At 38.2% G+C, this 20,261-nt stretch overlaps 1 protein-coding gene across 29 annotated transcripts in view; it reads left to right on the top strand.

Moving 5' to 3' along the window:
* The window catches only part of MRTFB (myocardin related transcription factor B), a 259,095-nt gene that overhangs the window by 156,512 nt on the left and 82,322 nt on the right, over positions 1-20,261 (top strand). Inside the window, exon 1 of one of the 29 annotated variants that reach the window (XM_072609794.1) lies at positions 953-4,844. The exons of the other annotated variants lie outside the window; for them this stretch is intronic. Coding sequence (XP_072465895.1) covers positions 4,727-4,844 — 118 coding nt within the window. The 5' untranslated portion in view covers positions 953-4,726. Of the gene's footprint in view, positions 1-952; positions 4,845-20,261 lie in introns of those variants that run through there. 29 annotated transcript variants of the gene reach the window in all.

Here is a 20,261-nt window from a genome sequence, read left to right as displayed (position 1 = left end):
ATTTGTGCTAATGATTTACTTTATCTTTTTTTTTTAAGTGAATGCCAAGTGGATGATCACTGCTTTCTTACTTAGTTTGAGGTCTGGCAGTGCTTTATCCCATTTATTTTCACTTGTTTTTCATTATTTCCCCTGAAAAAGGCTGATAGACCTTATGTTCTCCCAGATGAATTTTGTTTACATAGTTCTATAAAGTGTCATCTTTGTCATTTGTTATCACAGTAAAATTGTAAATTAATTCAAATAGTAGCGTCACTTTTATTTCCTTTGCTTTGCCCAAAGACAAGTAGTGAATATCATATCAATTATTTGTCTTCCTCTTTTCAGAAAAATGGTGCATTGTACTTATATTGTATGAAATTACATTTACACAAATTTTGTCTGTCTTTTGGTAGGTTAGCACCTGTATTTTTTAGCGCTTTGTAGTTATATTGAATAGATATCTCTTCTTATTCCTTCTAGGCTTTTATTAGTACTTTATAGAAATGCCAATGATTTTTATGGATTTTTGTACCTTGATATTTATTGATGCTATTGTTGCACTTATTTTCTGATTCTTTGAGGTTTTCTAAGTATAATATCAGGTTGTCAGCAAATAAGAATGATTTTATCTACTTTTCATTAATTTTTATGCCTTTTATTTTGTACTTGTCTTACAGCTATGGATGACATTTCTAGAAGTATGTCTAATATTTGTGGAGAGATGTGATGTGCATACTTTATTCCCTGCCACTCAAAATTCTTTAATAAAGATATTTTTCATTAAATGCTTTCAAATGCGTTTTTGTAACAAAATATTTTATTTCTGTAAGAATGTATTTTCCTCAGTTTTTAGATGATTGCATTTGTATGCTTTAAACATAATACAAACATGTATATTTATAGATGCACATATTTATAATTATCTTTCAAGTACCTAAAGCAGTTGTAAATGAAAAAAGTATTTCCTTAATCAATTTTATAACATATGAAACACTTTTCAATTTTATGCCAAGGAACATCTCTTGAAGAATTATTTTGTCATTTCCTTGTGCTCATTTATTGCTGGATTTATTCTTAGTTAATGTGCTTCATGGGAGTTCTTCTAAATTAAATATCTGACCATTCTGTGAAAAGTGCCACCATCCTTCCACTATCTCAGGTTCATAATTTCACCATCATCCTAGACTCTTCAAATCTTCCTTAACCCACATATCCAATCATAGTCCCCCAATTTTGCTATTTCTACCTTTACAGCTTCTATCCAGTCTCTTCTCTGTACTCACACAACTACCATTTCACTTCAGACGTTTATCCCTTCTCACCTAGCTTTTGCAACAGTCTCCTAATTGGACTCCCTGTTTGAAGTTTGTCCACATTCCAGTCCATCATATATGCAGCTGTCAAAGTAATCTTCCTTAAGCACAGATTTCTATTGACTTATACTCAGCCAACTCCAGTGGCTTCCTCTAGGCCAAAATATAAACTCCTGTTTAGCTTTTAAAGCACCATACAACTTGATTCAAATATCTTTCCAACTTCTTTGCACTTTGTGATCCAGTCATACTGGCCTCTCTGTACTATGACATTCTTTCTCTCATTTCCATGCCTTTGCACTAACTGTTTTCCATCCTGGAATGAATTTCACCACTACACAACCCCATTGTCCCCTCCCTTTTCCTCCCCCTCAGACTACCTCTCTTCCTTAAGATGTAGCTCAAACATTATCTCCTTCAGAAAATGTCTTCTTGATTACCCCAATTCCAGTTCCCTCCTTCCCAAATTACCTTATATTCAACTACATTGTATATATTTTAATTTTTTAATTACCATATTATATATGTATGTATCGATAGATCTATCTAAAATGCACTACTTCTCTCTCCCCTTGAGAATATAAGCTCATTGTAAGTAAATGTTTCATTTTTTTGTATCTATATTTGTATGAATCCTTGGTCTATAGGTATGTGTAGTCCAGACCTTTGATTTCATTGATGTATTGGACTCACTGATTTAACTTCCTTCACCTACAGAGATCAACAACTGTCTTGTAACTTGGTCTCAGAGAATTGTTAGAGGTGTTGATATGTTGTATCCGGGGTTATTTATCCATTATGTGTTGGAGGCAAGACTTGAACTTCAGGTTTTCCTAAGTGTATCCATTAGTATACTTCTAATATACACATAAAATATTTTAGATTTCTGATTTCAGCAATACACTTCCTCCAGTGATGCAAATTAAAATCCATCTATGCCTACTCATCCTGAACAGTTTTTGTTCTGCTTTTACCATAAGTTCCCCAGGGAAGACAAGGATGGGGTTTTACCTAATGTGCTAGAAGCCTTCTCTTATATCTCAACTTTATGTGGATACCAGTGGAATATGCAGGCTGTCGTCATGATTTTTCTTCACACTCTGTACTTGAGTGCGTACCAGTTCTGTGTAGTTCCCCTATTGTAACATGCTGCAGCTTTCTTACTGTGCCTTACATCTACCTTTTCATTGCTTTTGGAGATTTTAGTGTCACCAAACTGCAGCATGACAATAGCAGCAAAAAGTGTATCAGTATTAAAAAGATAGACCTTTGTTTCAGAGAATAGCTTAGAGGTCATTCAAAGAATTGTGTTTCCCAAAGGCAATCAAGATTGCTATCCTCTCATCTACTTTCCATGTATATTCAAGGCATATATACTGATAGTTGAGCTTTGGTCATCAGCTAATAACTGTTTAGTTATTAAGCACCTACTGTGTACCCATCATTGTGCAAACTGCTGGAGACACAAAGACAAAAATTAAACAGTTCTTTCTATCAAGGAGTTTACTTTTTGTAGAGGTGAGCATATATGCTCACATATATGTATACACACATATACACAAATAGATGGATAAATGTACATAGAGAACAAATATAAAAATATTCAAAATGATTTAGAGAGGGAGTATGCTATCAGGAGAATCATCAAAGGCCTATTATAGGAGATGGTATGTGAGCTGAGCCTTGATAGAAGGTAGGGATCCTCACAGGAAGAGGTCAGATGTAGTACATTCTTGTCATGGAGGTCACCTGTGCAAATGTGAAGGCATTGGAAGGAAGGCGTTGGAATTTCGTATACATGGAACAATAAATAGACTGGAGCAGCAGTAATGTGGAATTAATCTGAAAAGGTAGGTTGAAGCCAGGTTGTAGTACTCTTATCTTAGAGAAAATAGGGAGCTGCTAAAGCAGGCAAGTGACATGGCCAATCCTGAGCTTTAGGAATATAAATTTAAAAGTTACGTGGCGGATGGATTAGAGGAATGAAAAGATTGCAGAGCAGGGAGACTATTTAGGAGGTTATATATGTAGTCCAAATCAGCATAAGGGCCTGAACTAGAATGGTTGTGGTGTGAATAAAGAGAAAAGGACAGATACAACTTCTCTTAAGTTGTCTAATAGCATTGAAGGATCATTTCTCAAGGTATCCAGGAGAGGGGGAAGATGAAACATGTGGAAAAATTTCAGGTTTTATTATCATTGGAAACATGTGTCAATAACTGTCAACCATATTCCCATTGTCATAAAACTGTTACAAGAAAAATGTGTACATGCATCAGTTTTATCCTTGATGAAAGAGATTGGGATAGGCAGTGTTTTGCGACATTCTACGGCAGACCACATTTTTCTTGTCATATTGCTGAAACAAAGGTATAGATTATAGACGGTCCCATTTTGTGCTCATTTGTTGACTGCTTTTAAATAAAACCGTTTGGTTTAGTAAAGCAAAGCACCTCCCTTAAAGACTCTCCTGTGGGGTGCATCTATCAAAATCATACAGACTTCCTTGACTAATAAGAGAGAGAGGGAGAGATACTCTATTTTACATGCGTGTCTGTGAAAAATATGATGGAATTTAAAGGGGATTTTATCGTTTCTTGTGTGCAGTTAAGATTGGAGATGTACAATCATCATAGAACTCCTTCAGTTGACTTTCCCTTAACCTGTGTTAATCTGGTCTAGATTTCACAGAAAGTTGTTTCTTCGTGGTTATGCTTTGAAATAAGGACTACGTTTATCCCCATTAGAATTATGTTACAGGACATTTTTTTGTTAATGTTAACCCATGTGGCCCACCAGTGGCAGAAGGGAAAACTGCTGCCTTGGGTCCGTGCTGGCGAAGGGGGAATGGGCTGCTGCTTTCCATCTCAGGCTTGGCGAGGGATCGGCTGGAAACTGTGTGAAAAGTGTTTTACAAAACAAAAGAGGTCTTTTTGCTCAATAAAACTCCAATTTCATTCTGATTTGGCCCTAGGATATTCAGTAAACACCTAATTCTTTCAGAAATGCCCTAGACAGTCGTGGGTTTATCTCTGCAACTTGAAGAAGCCGGGGATGCGTCTGTCTGGGCAGTGTATCTGTCCGCAGCCTGGGGGAAGGGGAGATAAGAGGAGAGGCGGAGCACCGACCCCTGGGCGCAGCGTGGCTGGTCCGGTCCTGGCGGCCCGGCTGCTCCTGTAGCGGCAGGTTTATTCTCAGCTCTAGGCTCGCTGCCCGTCACTCGGCTCTGGCCATCCCCGGTGCAGGCAGGGGGCGGGCTCGCGGCTCAGCCTCCCGTCCGGGAGAGGGAGAGGGAGGGCCGGGGATGGCTGCTGCCCGCCGCTGAAGACGCGGGGGAGGAAGCTGGGAGCCGAGGGCCCCGCTGTCGCTGTCGGGGGCAGATCCCTCTCCTCGCCTTTCCTGACGCGGCCGTTCCCAGAGCGCCTCCAGCCATGATCGATAGCTCCAAGAAGCAGCAGGGCTTCCCGGAGATCTTCCCCGCCGGGGACTTGGAGCCGCTGAAAGAGAAGGGATGCGTGGAGGGCAGCGGCCAGAAGAGTCTGAAGGAAGGTCAGTGTGGGAGCGGGCGGACTGCGGAGGCAGGGGGGCAGTTAGTGCCTCAGCGGTCGTAGTTCAGGCTCTTTGCAAAGAGAGGGTGATGCTGCTGCTGGTGGCTGGTGCTAGTTGTCAAATAAAAGCGGCTGCATCTGCACAGTCATTAATCCAGTAAAGAGATTTCTTAAATCAGTGTTTAATAGAAATGTGTTAGTTCTTTTAGAAATGGTGATGTTCCCCAAGGCTGTGAGTTTTTTCCAAATAAAGTGACTGCAGTTTTTTTTTAAAAGACATGTTTCATTTTCAAAATTAGCTTAGACAGTTGCTTTTTTCAGCTACCAACAGGTCAAGGGATTTTTTTTTTCATTTAGTATTATTCCCCCCCCCCCCCCCCAAGAGGCTAAAATTCCTTATCAGTGGTCTCAGAATTCTTCAAAAATTGTATACTGTTCAGCTCATAACAGCAAAGCATATCTGACTGAGGATGTTACAAGTTTTCCTTTACCACTGTGGTGGTAGATAATGGATCATTAAGATACCAGTTGAAGGTAGAGAGGGTTGAAAAAATCCAGGAGCTCCTACAGAAATAACCATTGTTCTGAGTTTGAGACAGAAAGATCATCGCCTCCCAATTTTCTCTAAATTAGAAAGATAATTTTCCAGCCCTCTTTGAAGGAAGACTTGCATTTGTGTTTCATCTGCTTTGAGTTCCTGCCATCAGCCACCCCCTCATCTCCCCACACACTCTTGCTCATCAGATACAAGCTCAGAGATTCAGTATCTTTGCTTTTAAGACAGCATTTGTTTGAATCTTGGTATTTGTTAATTTGGAGATTATTAATATTGAGAATTTTAAAGTAAGACTAAGAAAAATTGAAACTGGATATTTAAATTTTTATTGGACTACTTTTCACAGATATGCAGGAACACCTAGATAGAATCACATGGATTATGGCAGTGTAAGTACCAGTCATTAGGGAGAGAGTACTCATATGGCTCCTGTTCTTGTGGAGTAGATACTGCTTTAGTTTGCGTTACAAATACATTTTCAGGCCACAATTTCTACACAATAATAAGCATGAGAAACATTTTTAAAAATCAGTTGAACCATTAAAAAATTCTTACTAATAAAACTTAAACTCCCGTTGCTTCCATAAAGTTAAAAAAATGATTTTGCTTAGAGGAATAAGCCAGGAGAAGAGTGGAGCTGCTTGCAAAACAGGAAGTGTGGGAGGCTCCTGGAGAAGGAGTAAGAAGAAGGTGTCGCAGCACAGGAAGCAAAGTCAGAGAGAAGAAAAGAGAACTAGAAAATAGGAAAATATGGTAGATCTTCCTATGTGTACGTATGTGTATCTGCATACAAGATAAGAGTAGCAAATATGTAAAAACCACTCCAAAGAATACTGTTATTGATTAGATTTTTGTCCTTAGTGGGACAAAATCAAAATTGTTTTTCTTTTCCTTCCTATATCTCTTCCCTAATCTATAAATTCTTTCTTCCCTATTCATATTTCTGTTTTTTCTTTAAATTGACATTTATGTTTTATAGTTTGTAGATGCTTCCAGAACCACAGAGAAATTTACATTTATATATTCTTGTTCTGTCAAATTGGAGGGATAGAGGGGAATTTGTTTTTCTTTTGATTTTCTTTATTTTGAAGAAGTCTTACGTATGATAAGAAAGATCTTCTTAGAGTTCCATGATTGCTAACTCTGAACTTAGGTTTTACTCAGTGTCTTAAATTATTTTGCATTCTACACATGATATTATAACATGAAACATGAGGGGGAGAGAGTAGTTGTTCAACATTAAGGTTCACACAGATATTATGTTTCTTTATAAGGAGCTAAGAAAGGATTTCACTTGATTTTATCCAGACCTGAAAAAAAAAATCACACACATTTTCTTCATCCTTCTAATATGCAAAATTGGATTCCTATAGAATTTGGTATGAGAAGTGCTACATGGAGGAACTATGGACTCACCGATTCAAATAGCAGATGGTTGTGGAATATAAAATTAGGATAAACCACTAGAGACCTTATCTTCCAAACTCTTAAGTCTGGATCATATGACCATATCTCATTCAGTTGTGAAGTTGATTTATATGTGAGACTGAAAAATTTTTCGTTGTTACACATATCTGACTCTTGACCCCTTTTGGGATTTTCTTGGCAAAGATACTGGAGTGGTTTGCCATTTCTGTATCCAGTTCATTGTACAGTTGAGGAAACTGAGGCAAACAGGATTGCTCAGAGTCACACAGCTAGTAAGTGTCTGAGGCTGGATTTGAGCTCAAGTCTTCCTGACTCCAGACCCAGCATCCTATCCACCTAACTGTTCATAATTAAAAAGAAATTGTGTGATTTGTCCTTCATTTTTGAAGAGGACCATGACATCAGGGAGATGATAACATGCTGTTATCATCTTTTTAGGGCTGTGCAAGGTCACTTGCCTCACATTCTCCTCCAGAACCTTTTGGGTACAGTGGCCAGATATCAGTCAGGATGACTGGAGATGGCCCAGGAGCCAGTGGGAGACCTTGCCCCTTTTAAGCTAAGGTCTTTCCAGGTTCTTACTTTGAGTGAGGCTAAAAGAAATAGCCATTATCTACAAACCTTTTGCTTCTATGACAGGTCCAGGAATATAAAATGATAACTGTTCTCAAAGGGAAACGTTTAAAAATAAATATCAAGTATAGTATATTTTCTAAAAAAGGTTTGTAGTTTATTGAATTTATAAAACATTTTTTCATATTCTTGAGTTGCTTTGTAGAAGGAATGAGGGGAGAACATATCTGTATTTTCAGATGCTCAGTCAAGTGCACATATGTACCATTCCCTGAAATATCTGTCCTTTGACATATATGCATATAGTCTTAGAACCTGCCCTTTCTTTTTTGCTCTGTTTTGCCTCAGACGGCCCTATGTCTAGTCCATTTCAGGTCATTATGGTGTATAAAGAGGTAACAAGATAGGAGAGAGCAAGTTTTGGGGGCCAAGGCAGAATCCTAGCAGTGAAACTGTGTAACGGCCAGGTCATTTGACCTCAGTAAGCCCAAATTTCTCCTGTAAAATAAAATGAATGCTTCAACCACCTACCTCATGGGGCTGTTGTAAGTAAATAAAGTTCCTTGTAGATTGTTTTAAAAAATATTTTCATTGATATCATTTGTTTTTGTGTTATCTTTATTTCCACATAAATCCTTCCTTGTTCCTTACCCAGTAATCCATTCCTTGTCACAAAGAATATAAAATAAAGAGAAAAAACAGCTTAGTAAAACCAAACAGTTTATCACTGTATCCGATTATATATTGTGATCCACACTCACAGACCCCCACCTTTGCAGAGAGTAGTGATATGCATTTTCATCAATCTACAGGTCTAAACTTGGTCCTTATGGAAGACTGAGCATCAGTTTTTAATCTTGCCTTTTGAGGGGGGGTAGTTGTGTATGAGGTTTTTTTGGGTTCCACTTACTCTGCATCAGTTCATTCAAGTCTTTTCATGATTCTTTGAATTCTTCATATTCATCATTTCTTCCTATTCTTTATATTGTCAGACATTTACTTAGTTTTTAGTTCTTTATCACAAAAAGAACTGCTATAAATATTTTTATATATATGTGACCATTTTTTCTGTTTTTAATCTTGGAGTGGGAGGGGGAAGAAAGGGGCATAAGTATAGCAGTAGGGTCAAGGGGGATAGATTTTTTTTTTTAGTTACTTGGAGAGAGTGACACAGTTCTAAATTACGCTCCAGACCATTTGGATCAGTTCACAGCTCCTATAACAGTATGTTTCACTTACCTGTCTTCCTTCAGTCCCTTCAATGTAATGTCTTATGTTAGCATGAGATGGGGGAAGGGGAATAATAGTAGCCAGCTATTATAGCACTTTAAGGTTTGCAAAGCACTCCATATATGTTTTCTCATTTAGTTCTCACAATCCTGGGAGGTAGGTGCTCTTATTCTCTCCATTTTACAGATGAGGAAATGTTGGCACAAAGAGATTAAGTGGCTTGCCTAGGCTCGTGTATCTAGGAAGTGGCTGGGGCAGAATTCAGGGCTACTTCATAATTATCTGCTGTGACAGTGGCTACCCTATGAGGAAGAAGAGATAATGAGATCTGGAAGAGGATTGAAAGGAAGGTAAGAAAAAGATTGGCCTCTCCAAAGTATAAATGAACATAATTAGGGACTCATCTCAGGACCAAGAAGTTTCCTTGGAGACCTATGTAAAGTAGCAGGAGGCCTATATTTCTCAGTTCTTAACCCTGAATACCCCACTGGCCCCCTAACCTTACTTCTGGTCCCTATGCCTGGATCCTAATACTCTCTCCAAATTCTACCCTCACGTATCCCCAGTTCTTCATTTCTTGCTCCTTCAGCTTACCTAGAACTTTTCCTACCATCTCTGGTTTAGCTTTAGTAAAAATCCTTATTCTTGCTGCCTAACAGATGAGAAAAGAGAGTTGTCCATTACTGGTGCTGGGGTTAGAGAAATATCCTGGCATTCATGTTGGAACTTTGAATACATCTTCCTATAAAAATCTTGTCATACATGAGGGTTAAGTTGTATAATACTTTTTGTTTATTACCACACTTTTGGAACATTTTGAGTTAAATAGGTTTTCTGTAGGCTCACTTGTGAATTTAAACACTATTTTGTAACCTTATATCTGAAGGAAAAGGTATTCGTATTTCCAAACAACTTACATACAGAGTTTGTAGACTACAGGCTGCCTATCTAGCTAGAGAAGAAAACAATTTATTATCAGTTCAGGACACAGCATAAAACTCAAATATTCATGTATCTTTTTTCTGATATGGTTATTTGTTTTAGGTGTCAGCACAAAATAAAGATATGAGTGAATTTCAAAAGTTTAAGTGATACTTCTGGAAGGTATTTAGTAATTCCCTATGGTAAAATAGAAGGGAGCACATTTGTAATTGCTTTAACTAGCTAAGATACTTCAATATTTCTTTGATCTATGATTTTGCCAGCATGTGTACTCTTCCACAAATGTAAATCACAGCCCCGATACAACTTAGTAAGTAGTCTTTGAGAGTTGCTTTAGCAACTAGCAGAAAAATGAGTCTTTCTGCCACTGACCAGGTAGGTACTAAGCATCTCAGTACTTAGCTGGGCTGGTCCTCCTACAGCAGCCTCTGGTCATCATTTCCAGCTTTGTATGATCAGCCAGAGTTTGGTTTCCCCTGGGATAGATTTCACAAACACAGAGTGACTTCCAAACCATAATTAGTAAGGAATCAGAGTGGGACCTTAGTGAGTCTTCCTAGACATGTCAATTTAACTTATTCTTCCATATTCTGAGACTTCCATGGGCCTGTGACCTCACCAGTGTGTAGTTAGTTGCTTTCAGTTGTGCTGAATGCAGCTTGTTCATGCATTCTTCATGCAAATCTTGCCTATATTATGCCACAGGTTCTCTGAAAGAGGCCTACCTAACATGCTAGTGATCTTCTCAATCTCTTGACATTGTATGAATACCAGTGAGCACCTAGGCTGTGGAGCACGTAGGCTGTCCATTGTTTATATACCATGCATCAAGTTACACGCTTGCTATGTAACTGTCACCCCCATTCCCTCTTTCTGGTCATACATCTTTCTATTTTTATTCCATTTGCCACTTCTCCTTTGCAGTTATTCATTACTGTTGTGTTATCTACTAACACCCACCCATGTATAGGTGTTCTGCAGCTTTAATGTCACTAGGCACATTTATACTGTATGACAAGAAGTATGCTATATTGTAAAGGTGGAGCTTCATTTCAGAAAAGGGTTTAGTCATTTCAAACTGTGTTCTTTCTGAAAGGCAGTCTAATTCATCCTCTTTCTACCATTCATTCAGTTCAGCTAGTACCCATGCACTAGCATGTCCAGTATTTATCTAATCAAGCAATCAATAACCATTTATTTCTGTGTGTCAAGGACTTTGCTTAATGTTGGAGGTGCGAATTAAGAAATACAAATACAAAAAACTGCTTCCCTCAAGGAACTTGTGTGTGTGTGTGTGCGTGTGTGTATGTGTTATTGTGTTTGTCCTTCGTTTTTGAAGAGGATCATGATATCAAGAAAACAATGACATCACTTGCAGTTGATTTTGATTTGAGTAAGGGAGGGTTGTACAAGGTTACCAGCCTCACTTTCTCCCCCAGATCTGTTTGGATCTGATACTCATCAGGATGACTGGAGATGGCTCAGGATGCAATAGGAGATTCTGGCTCTTTTATGCGAAGGCCTTTTCAGGTACTCACTTAAAGTGAGGTAATGCCCATTCAGTGAATAGACCTCTTTAAGACATAGTCAAGGAATGGCTGCTTTAATTACAAAAAAGAAAAAAACAAATCAAGCTGGCAGGGCAAGGCTGTTAGGTGAAACACACACACACACACATATATACATACATATATGTAAGTGAATATAAAAAATAAAAAGTAAATACAAAACAAAGACAAAGTAAAAAAAGACAGATTTGTTGGGTTTTTTGCGGGGAGGGGTCAAGGGGATGATGGAGAGGGAGACGCTAGCAGCCAGGAGAAACAGCAGAGATCCCATGTGGAGGGGTGCTTGAGCCTATGGATGACCCAGCTGTGTAAGTTGTCCATCCAGTTTTACATCATAGTTTAGACGAAATAGGTGTAATTCATCTGCTTGTTTTTTCCTGTGTGGTCTTCTAAATGATTATAGATTTCACTTAGAAGACTCTGCAGTATTCTGGGGCTTGATGTAATCAGCATAATGTCCCATATAAACAGATTACATAGTGGACCTCACTGTCTACGTGGAATTCCTCTTTCCCTTGGATTCTGCACTGGACATCGTCCATGACAGTGGAAAGGATTTTTTTTGGCAAGGCTACCTCTCCCTATTTTATACCAGTCTGGATATTAATAAAGAAACAGCTGGTGAACAAAGTTCTGCATTGTTTCATCTTTCAAAGCATCTTGTGATTCTCTATCTTAATAGAGGGTATTTGAGGCAGTATTTTGCTCTAATCAGATAAATTTTTAATAGTCAGCAACAGTCATAATAATAGCTAATGTTCATGATATTTTAAGGTTTGCAAGTGTTCGTCTCATTTGATCCTCACTATTGTATTAGGTGTCTGAGATGGGCTTCAAATTTTTTCATGTCTTCCTAACTCAAGTTCAGCACTTAACTAACTTCTTTCTGTTATTACTGAAAACAATTACAGATTTCGCAGATGTTTCAGAATATAAGTTTTCAGTGAATAAAAGGGAGAACAGATCATTGTAAACAAGTTATTTGTTTGCTACATCAGTACTATGGAATCTTAAGTTTATTTTGAAAAATTTATTCTCAAATTTTATAATATCCTCTAATCATTTTCAAAGTGAAGGGAGTGTGATTTCTATTTCCACAATTTAAAAAAAAATATGAGCAATTCAGGGAAAACTCAAAAATAATGAAACAATAAGTTCCCCATAACTAAATATCTTCAAACAGAGATTGAAGAGGGGATTATTGATCCTCCTTGGTCCTGTGACCAAAATGAGTCATTATTTAAGAGTTTCCTTTTCTCTCAACAGGGGACTGGGTCCAAGAGTTCTTTGCTATAAACCTTTCCTCCACTCCCAGCAATGGCCATCCACTGCCATCTCTTATGCTTTGTGATTCCTTCCTTTTCTGGACCCCATTGGTCTACCCTCTGGCACCTCCTTGTCCTTCAGGCACTTCTTGTTCATGGCTGACATATATGGCTGGAAATTTGTGAGATTTTTGTCTTTGTTATTTTTCAGCTGTTCACCCAGTAGAAGCAATTAGTGCTGCTATGCAAGTAAATGAAGGAGAGACTGGAAATTTTTTGAGGTTTTTAGTTACTCAGTAAAATTATCAAAAAAAATAGGAGTACACAAAAGTTCTAATTCAGCAATTACTAACAAATCTCTCACCCAGATCAGAGAACTGCAATAATTATGCATGAGTTTCTGATTCTTACAGACTCATTCACATGCTTGAGTTGTCTTATTCTTGTCAGTGTTTAAATCAGAACTCTAGTCATGTTGGGTATTTCATTCATTGTTGAATGGGCTTTTATGCCAAGCTCTTCAGTAAAATTTGTGTGAAGGGATTACAGAATTTTTTGTATAAATTAGATTTTTCAGAAAGTGTTAAGAAATAAGAGCCCTAAGTATCTCTCTATCCAGTCACCTATAGCTAAACCCAGAAAAACGAATGGTCTGAAGCTGTGGAATGTACAACAGCTGTAATAAGAAATGGTATTCTCTTCAAATTCAGGAGGTTGGAGCCAACCATATGGGATGAGTAATATAGAAATTCGGATTGGTAACCAACATGTTCCTACATGTCAAAGTTTAGTGCTGAACAAATTATAGATGTTTAAGATAATCCAAATACTGTTGTATAATCGAAGAATTTCTTATATTAAGGCAATTAAACAGATTTGTTTATAAGATTAGCATTATGTTTAAATCTAATATTTACACAGCTTGTTCTGTTCTGTTCAATTTCACCAAGTGGGCATTTTATTTTTACAATTTTCAGCCAAGTGTAATTTTGTAGTTTTAAAAAATTTATTGGAGGGGCAGAGGCAAGATGGTGGACTAGAAGCATGGACTTGCTCTAGCTCTCCCCCCAAAGCCCTTAAAATATCTATTAAAAATGACTCTAAACAAATTCCAAAGCAGCAGAAACCGTGAAATAACAGAGGGAAACAGATTTCCAGCCCAAGAGAGCCTGGAAGGCTGACAGGAAGGGTCTACCACACGGGGCTTGGAGCAGAGTGCAGTCCACTGTGGGGCTGCACAGGACCAACAGGACTGGAGCAGGCTTCAGGGTGCTGAATCACAGGCAGCTGCTGTGGTTTTCAGATTTCTCAACCTACAAATGCCAAAGATAGCTTCAGAAGTCAGGGAGAAAGCTATCTCATCTGTGTAAGAGGGGAGCTTGGTAGGGCTTTAGCCCCACCGCAGGGCAGATGCAGCCACTATTGCAGCAGCTGGAACTCATGCCCTACAGACCCTGGGGGAATTGAGGGGCAGATCTGGGTTGCAGTCCTGAGTGGCAATCCTGAGGTGAGGAGGACCGCTGGCATGGTGGAGGTGATGGAGGCTGTGGAGAGGGAATCTTACTCCTAGTTCCAGGGCAGAAAAGAGTGCTTTTGGTTGCTCACAGAACAGAGCACAGGCCAGGAGAGGAGTAAACACCTCTCCCTTGACTGTGCCACTTTGGAGGAACTGAAAACTTACAGGTCCCTAGAGATATCTCAGAGAACAGTTGTACAAAACCTCTGAAGCCGAAGGTTAGCAAACCCTCCACTTGACAAAGGACTCAAAAGTCAAGTAATTGGCTGGAGAAAAGTCCAAAAAGGGGGAAAAATAAGACTATAGAAGGTTATTTTTTTGGTGAAAAGGTATTTTCTTCCATCCTTTCGGATGAGGAAGAGCAAAGCATACCATTAAAGGAAGACAACAAGGTCAAAGCTGCTGCATTTAAAGCCTCCAAAAGAAATATTCAATGGTCTCAGGCCATGGAATATCTCAAAAAGGACTTTGAAAATCAAGAGAGGTGAAGGAAAAATTGGGAAGAGAAATGAGAGCAATGCAAGAACGTCATGAAAAGCGAGTCAACGGCTTGCCAAAGGAGACCCAAAAACTATTGAAGAAAATATTACCTTTAAAAATAGACTAACCTAAATGGCAAGAGAGGTTCAAAAAGCCAGTGAGGAGAAGAATGTCGTAAAAAGCAGAATTGGCTAAATGGAAAAGGAGATCCAAAAGCTCACTGAAGAAAATAGTTCTTTAAAAATTAGAATGGAGCAGATGGAAGCTAACGACTTTATGAGAAATCAAGACATTATAAAACAAAACTTAAAAGAATGAAAAAAAAATAGAAGACAATGTGAAATATCTCATTGGAAAAATAATTGACCTGGAGACATAATTTAAAAATTATTGGTCTGCCTGAAAAGCATGATCCAAAAAAGAGCCTAGACATCATCTTTCAAGAAATTATAGGGGCGGAGCCAAGATGGCAGAGTGAGAGCAACTACTCACCTAAGCTCTTGGACAAACTCCATCGGAGAATCTGACCCAATTTTGGAGGTTTGGAATCCAGTGGGAGACAGACTGTGGCGGATTTGGAGCCCAGGACAGACTGGAAGGTCCATGAGAAGGATCTGTTCCGCGGGGGTGAGCCCACAGTGCAGTGTGTCCAGCGCAGTGGAGCAGAAGGGTCCCAGGAAACCTGAGAGCAGCAGGGGGAACCGGTGGAGTGGCAACCAAGGGTGGGAGACCAGCTAAGCCAGTGAGAGCCACTGAGCGCCAGGTATCAGCGCAGCAGCTCCTGAGACTTTCAGCCCGAAGATTAAACATAGGTAAGTCACCTACTTGAATTTCCAGGAGCCAGGATAGCGGAGTGATCAGTAAATGCTCTCTCCTCCCCTCTTGATGACCGTGAAAGAACCATAAAATATTTCCCCAGAAAAATCCTGGATCAGTGGGAACAGCAGAGGGGGCAAATAGTCTCATAACACCTGAGGCTAGGAAAAATAGCTGAGAGATTCCTCCTACTGTGGCGGAGGCAAACCAGAAGGACAGAGGACCCAGGGTGGAGAAAACTCGCACTAATACCCAAGCAAGCCTCAGCGCCAGGAGAGGAGCCCCAGGAGGGATGGGAACTCGCACTAGCTTCTAGGCATGCCTCAGCACTCCAGGGGAAACGGGAAGACAATAGGGCAGCTGGGATCACCATCCCCTGAGTTTGCCTTTGCCTCAGTTCAGCTGAGGAGATCTCCTGTGACCAGACCACTCCTCCCCGACACTTAACAAGCTAACCCCAGGGCTGATTGGGGAAACACAAAACAAAAACCTGCTTTTAGCAAGAAATTATCAAGGAAAACTGCCCTGATATTCTAGAACCAGAGGGTAAAATAGAAATGGAAAGAATTCACTGATCACCTCCTGAAAGAGACACCAAAAGGAAAACTCCTAGGAATATAGTAGCCAAATTCCAGAGTTCCCAGGTCGAGGAGAAAATATTACAAGCAGCCAGAAAGAAACAATTCAAGTACTGTGGAAACACAATCAGGATAATATAGGATTTAGTAGCTTCTGCACTAAGGGATGGAAGGACTTGGAATATGATATTCCAGAGGTCAAAGGAGATAGGATTAAAACCAAGAATCACTTAGCCATTAAAACTGGATATAATACTTTGGGGGGAAAAATGGAATTACAACGAAATAAAAGTCTTTCAAGCATTCTTGTTGAAAAGACCAGAGCAGAATAGAAAATTTCACTTTCAAATACAAGAATGAAGAGAAACATGAAAAGGTAAACAGGAAAGAGAAGCCTTAAGTTGAACTTTTTACATTCCTACATGAAAAGATGATATTTGTAACTCATAAGTTTTTCAGTATTAGGGTAGTTAGGGGAAATACACACACACACACACACACACACACACACACACATATATAGGTGTGTATGGGTATGTATGTATGTATTTATTATATATGTGTAGGTATGTATATGTACATGGGTGTATATATATATGTATGTATAGACACACACATAGAGGGCACAGGCGGAGCTGAATATGAAGGGAGAATACCCAAAAAATAAAATTTGCTTTTGAATGGAATGTACTAGGAGTAAGAGAAAGGAAGTGGTAGAATGTAGCAAATCATCTCATATAAAAGAGGCAAGAAAGAGCTCTTACAATGGAGGGGAAGATGAAAGGAAATAAATGAGCCTTAGTCTCATGGGATTTGGCTTAAGGAAGGAATAACCCACACACAATTGGATATGGAAATGTTTTTTTACCCTGCAGGAAGGCAGGGAGGAAGGGGATAGGAGAGGGAAGATAATAGAAAGGACAGCTAATTGGGGAAAGGGATAATCAAAAGCTGACACTATTGTGGGAGGACAGGTCAAGGGAGAGAATGGAATAAATGGAGGGCAGGATAGGACAGAGGGAAATGTGGTTAGTCTTTCACAACGTAACTATTATGGAAGTGTTTTGCATGGCTACATATGTATGACCTATGTTGAATTGCTTTCTCAATGTGGGTGGGTGGGGAGGGAGGAAGGGAGAGAATATGGAACTCAAAGCTTCAATAATGAATGTTTAAAATTATTTTAGCATACAACTCAGAAATCAGATGTACATTGGGGTATAGAAATCTATTTTGCCCTATGGGAAAATAGAGGGGAGGGGGATGGAAGAAAGGAGGGATAATAGAAGGGAATACAAACTGGAGGAAGGGGTGGATGTGGTACATGCCGCCCTGGGGTGGGGTGTGGGGAGAGATGGGGAGAAAATTTTGAATTCAAATTCTCGTAGAAGTGATTGTTGAGCACTGAAAAATAAATAATATATTTTTAAAAATTTTATTAGTACAGTTTAAAATCTAATATGCTTCTTATTTGACTCAGTAATATTTATGTCCTTATCACTGTCATCTACAATCACTATGCAACTTTAAGTGAACCTCAGATTCCCAGATCACAAGTGATACCCTTTCACTTCACAACTTGAGCCAAAATAAAATGAAAACTTTTTGAAATCAGTGATTAATTTTAAAGAAACATGCTTCATTTTTTAACAGCTTTTATAATAGCAGAAGCAATAGTTATCCACTGAATTAGCAAAGCACCATAAGGCTAAATGATTAAAATACTGATTTTTTGACCAAATGTTATATAGGTTAAAGTTTAAGCAGGTCTGAAATATGACAGTTTAGAAAAGTATGAATGTTATTTTTCTGTTAGCATTAATTTTTTTCTCAGGTTTCATTTTTGTTCTTAAAGTGTAACAGTTTTGTAGATATGACTGTTTCCTAATTATTTTAAATTTATCCTTTTATGTCAACAATTGCACTATTTGCTTTCTTTCATTTTTTTGTACTAAAAATATTAATGCCATATGAAAATTGTTGTGTAAAATGGTCTTTCTGTTTACATTATCCAATAGATTTACTCTTAAGTACGTGCCTTCCCACTCTTGTTCCAGTCAAGAAACAGTGATGAAAGTGTGTTTAATCAGTATAGATAGCAGAGTTCTTACAGGACAACCATTAACTTATTTTTGGCTTCTTTGCATTCCAGTTTTTGTGATTACTTCATGCTACTTTGAACCCTGTGATTCCATAATTCACAAAACAGATCTGTGAAAATATAACTTCAGATTTTGTTCAAATATATTTAATTATCATAAACTGTAGTGCTTAAAATTTGCCTTTGTAAGAATCTTATTTGTATGAATTTTTCATGATATAGAAATTAAAAAATTTATATGCCTATCTTCTCTCCTACAAATCCGTTTAAATATGCTCTACCATTTGTTGCTAAAACATGTCAACACTAGTTATTCACAGAAAAATAATGTTTTCTACTACTCTAACCCAAACAATTAATTTATATTAGCTTTTTATTTAGGAGGTAGTAACTGAATATTTCTGATAAGGTAGAGTGTCAGTAAAGACTATTTTCTGTTTATGCAATAAATTATGCTTATGAAAAAGATAAAATAGATATTCCTGTTTTTAAATAATGGAGATAAAAGTTTTATTTAGAAAAAAACAAATTTTGTTAAATTTTATTAAATCTACAAATTTAGTTTATTAAAATCCTTAAACATATTTAACAGAAGTCTATTGAAACATATAGGTTCTTGCCATGTACTTTCAGAGAAGGCATTGTATTTATTTTTCCTTCTTTAAAAAACCTTTTTTTTTTACAAGGTAGAGCAAAGGTGAAAAATATTATTGAAAACCAATTAGAATAGCCTGGTATTATTTTTTAACAATTTTCCTTTCATGGGTGCACTCGAAAAATATTTGTTGATTGATTAAAAATGAATTACAGGAGTGTTTATTAATGGTGTGTGTGTGTGTAAAAACCTTTTCCCTCACATTCTTGTCTGTCTAGTCTAAATGCAGAAAAATTCTGTAAAGTATCAAATTCTGCAAATTCAAAAATGAACTTAAAATAAAAACATTTTGGTATTACTCTCTCTTCCCTTTTTCATAGCATCATTTATTGATAGTAATTCTTTTTTTAATAATCATAGTTAAAAATTCTCCTTTTGCCTTCTCTCAGTCCATGTCAAGATCAAGCTCATAATCAGTCAATTTCTGACTACTTAACGTAGCATCATTTAATTGGCAGCTTGACAGGATCTTAGAAATAAGCTGATCCAATCTCTTCATTTGACAGATGAGGAAACTGAGGCTGAGAACAGTAGCAAGGCCTGTATTCAGTTCAGGTTTTCTGATGCTAGCACTTTTTCCATTATTTTTCCACCATGTTGTCTAGCTTTTTTTTTTCCTGTGCCTCCGTTTAAGCAAAATGAATCACCACTGTTTTTCTCTAGTTAAGGGTTTCATGTCTTTGGGTCTTCTCTTATTCATTATGACAGTTACAGTGTCTGATAATAGTATCAGAGCTTACAGTTTCCCAGACACTTCACAGACACACACGTCATTTGCTCTTTGTAGCCAGGTACTATAAGCATTATTCCCATTTTACAACTGAAGAAATGAAGGCTTAGAGAAATAAGATGGTTTTCCCCAGATCACACACACCCACTGGTCATCTGAGGCACTTTTGTTCTTCTCGGCCTCCCTACTGCAGTTCTGCATGCCAGCTCGTCCCCTCATTCTCAGAAGCCTTCAGTGGGGTCCCCTTGTTACAGTGATAAGACCAAAGGCCTAATCTGCTTTTCTAGTCTACCTCTCTGTGTTCCATCTAGATTGGAGCACTCACTGTTCTCCAAACCTGCCTGCATGTTCCTTTCTCCAGGTTTTTTGTTTATGTTGTTCCTTTCACCTCAACGTCTGCCCCAGATCTCTTAACCTGTCAGAATACTGCCCAAGTCCTGCCCGTTTCCTTATGAACCCTTCCTATCTATTTTCCAAATGCAATTCAGCCCGCTCTCTTCATCCCGTTCAACTCTGGGTCCACCTTACTTTGCATCTATGTCCTCTTTCCAAGATACATATTCTGACAGACAAACTCTGGAGGTTGTTCATACAAATGCACGTTAAGACAGTCTTCATTTTGTCTTTTCTGTGTGGATGACGGGCACAAGCTCCTTTGAGTGATGATACATTTTTTTCGAGATCCTCTGTAAAGTTCCGAAGCTCAATGCAGTCAGAAAAATGACATCTTCAGTCAGTAGCATCCACACATCACCTCCATCCCAGTGAGGAGTATATCTCTCTCTCGTTTTACTCCTCACCTGTCTTAATCAAGAGATCATTGAATAGGGTTATTTCTTACATTTTGCTCTCCCAAATCAATGCATTTTTATAATTAAGAAAGAATGCAGTAGGATCTAATCATTCTCTTCTTCTTTCAGTCCATTGTGAAATGGTAAAATGTGAATGTTGAATATTGCTTACAATAGTCTGTCCATTCT

The sequence above is a fragment of the Notamacropus eugenii genome, chromosome 1, assembly GCF_028372415.1.
Source record: "Notamacropus eugenii isolate mMacEug1 chromosome 1, mMacEug1.pri_v2, whole genome shotgun sequence".
Taxonomy (NCBI): Eukaryota; Metazoa; Chordata; class Mammalia; order Diprotodontia; family Macropodidae; genus Notamacropus; species Notamacropus eugenii.
Note: the sequence above shows the minus strand (reverse complement) of the source record. Positions and strands in the feature narration are given on the sequence as shown.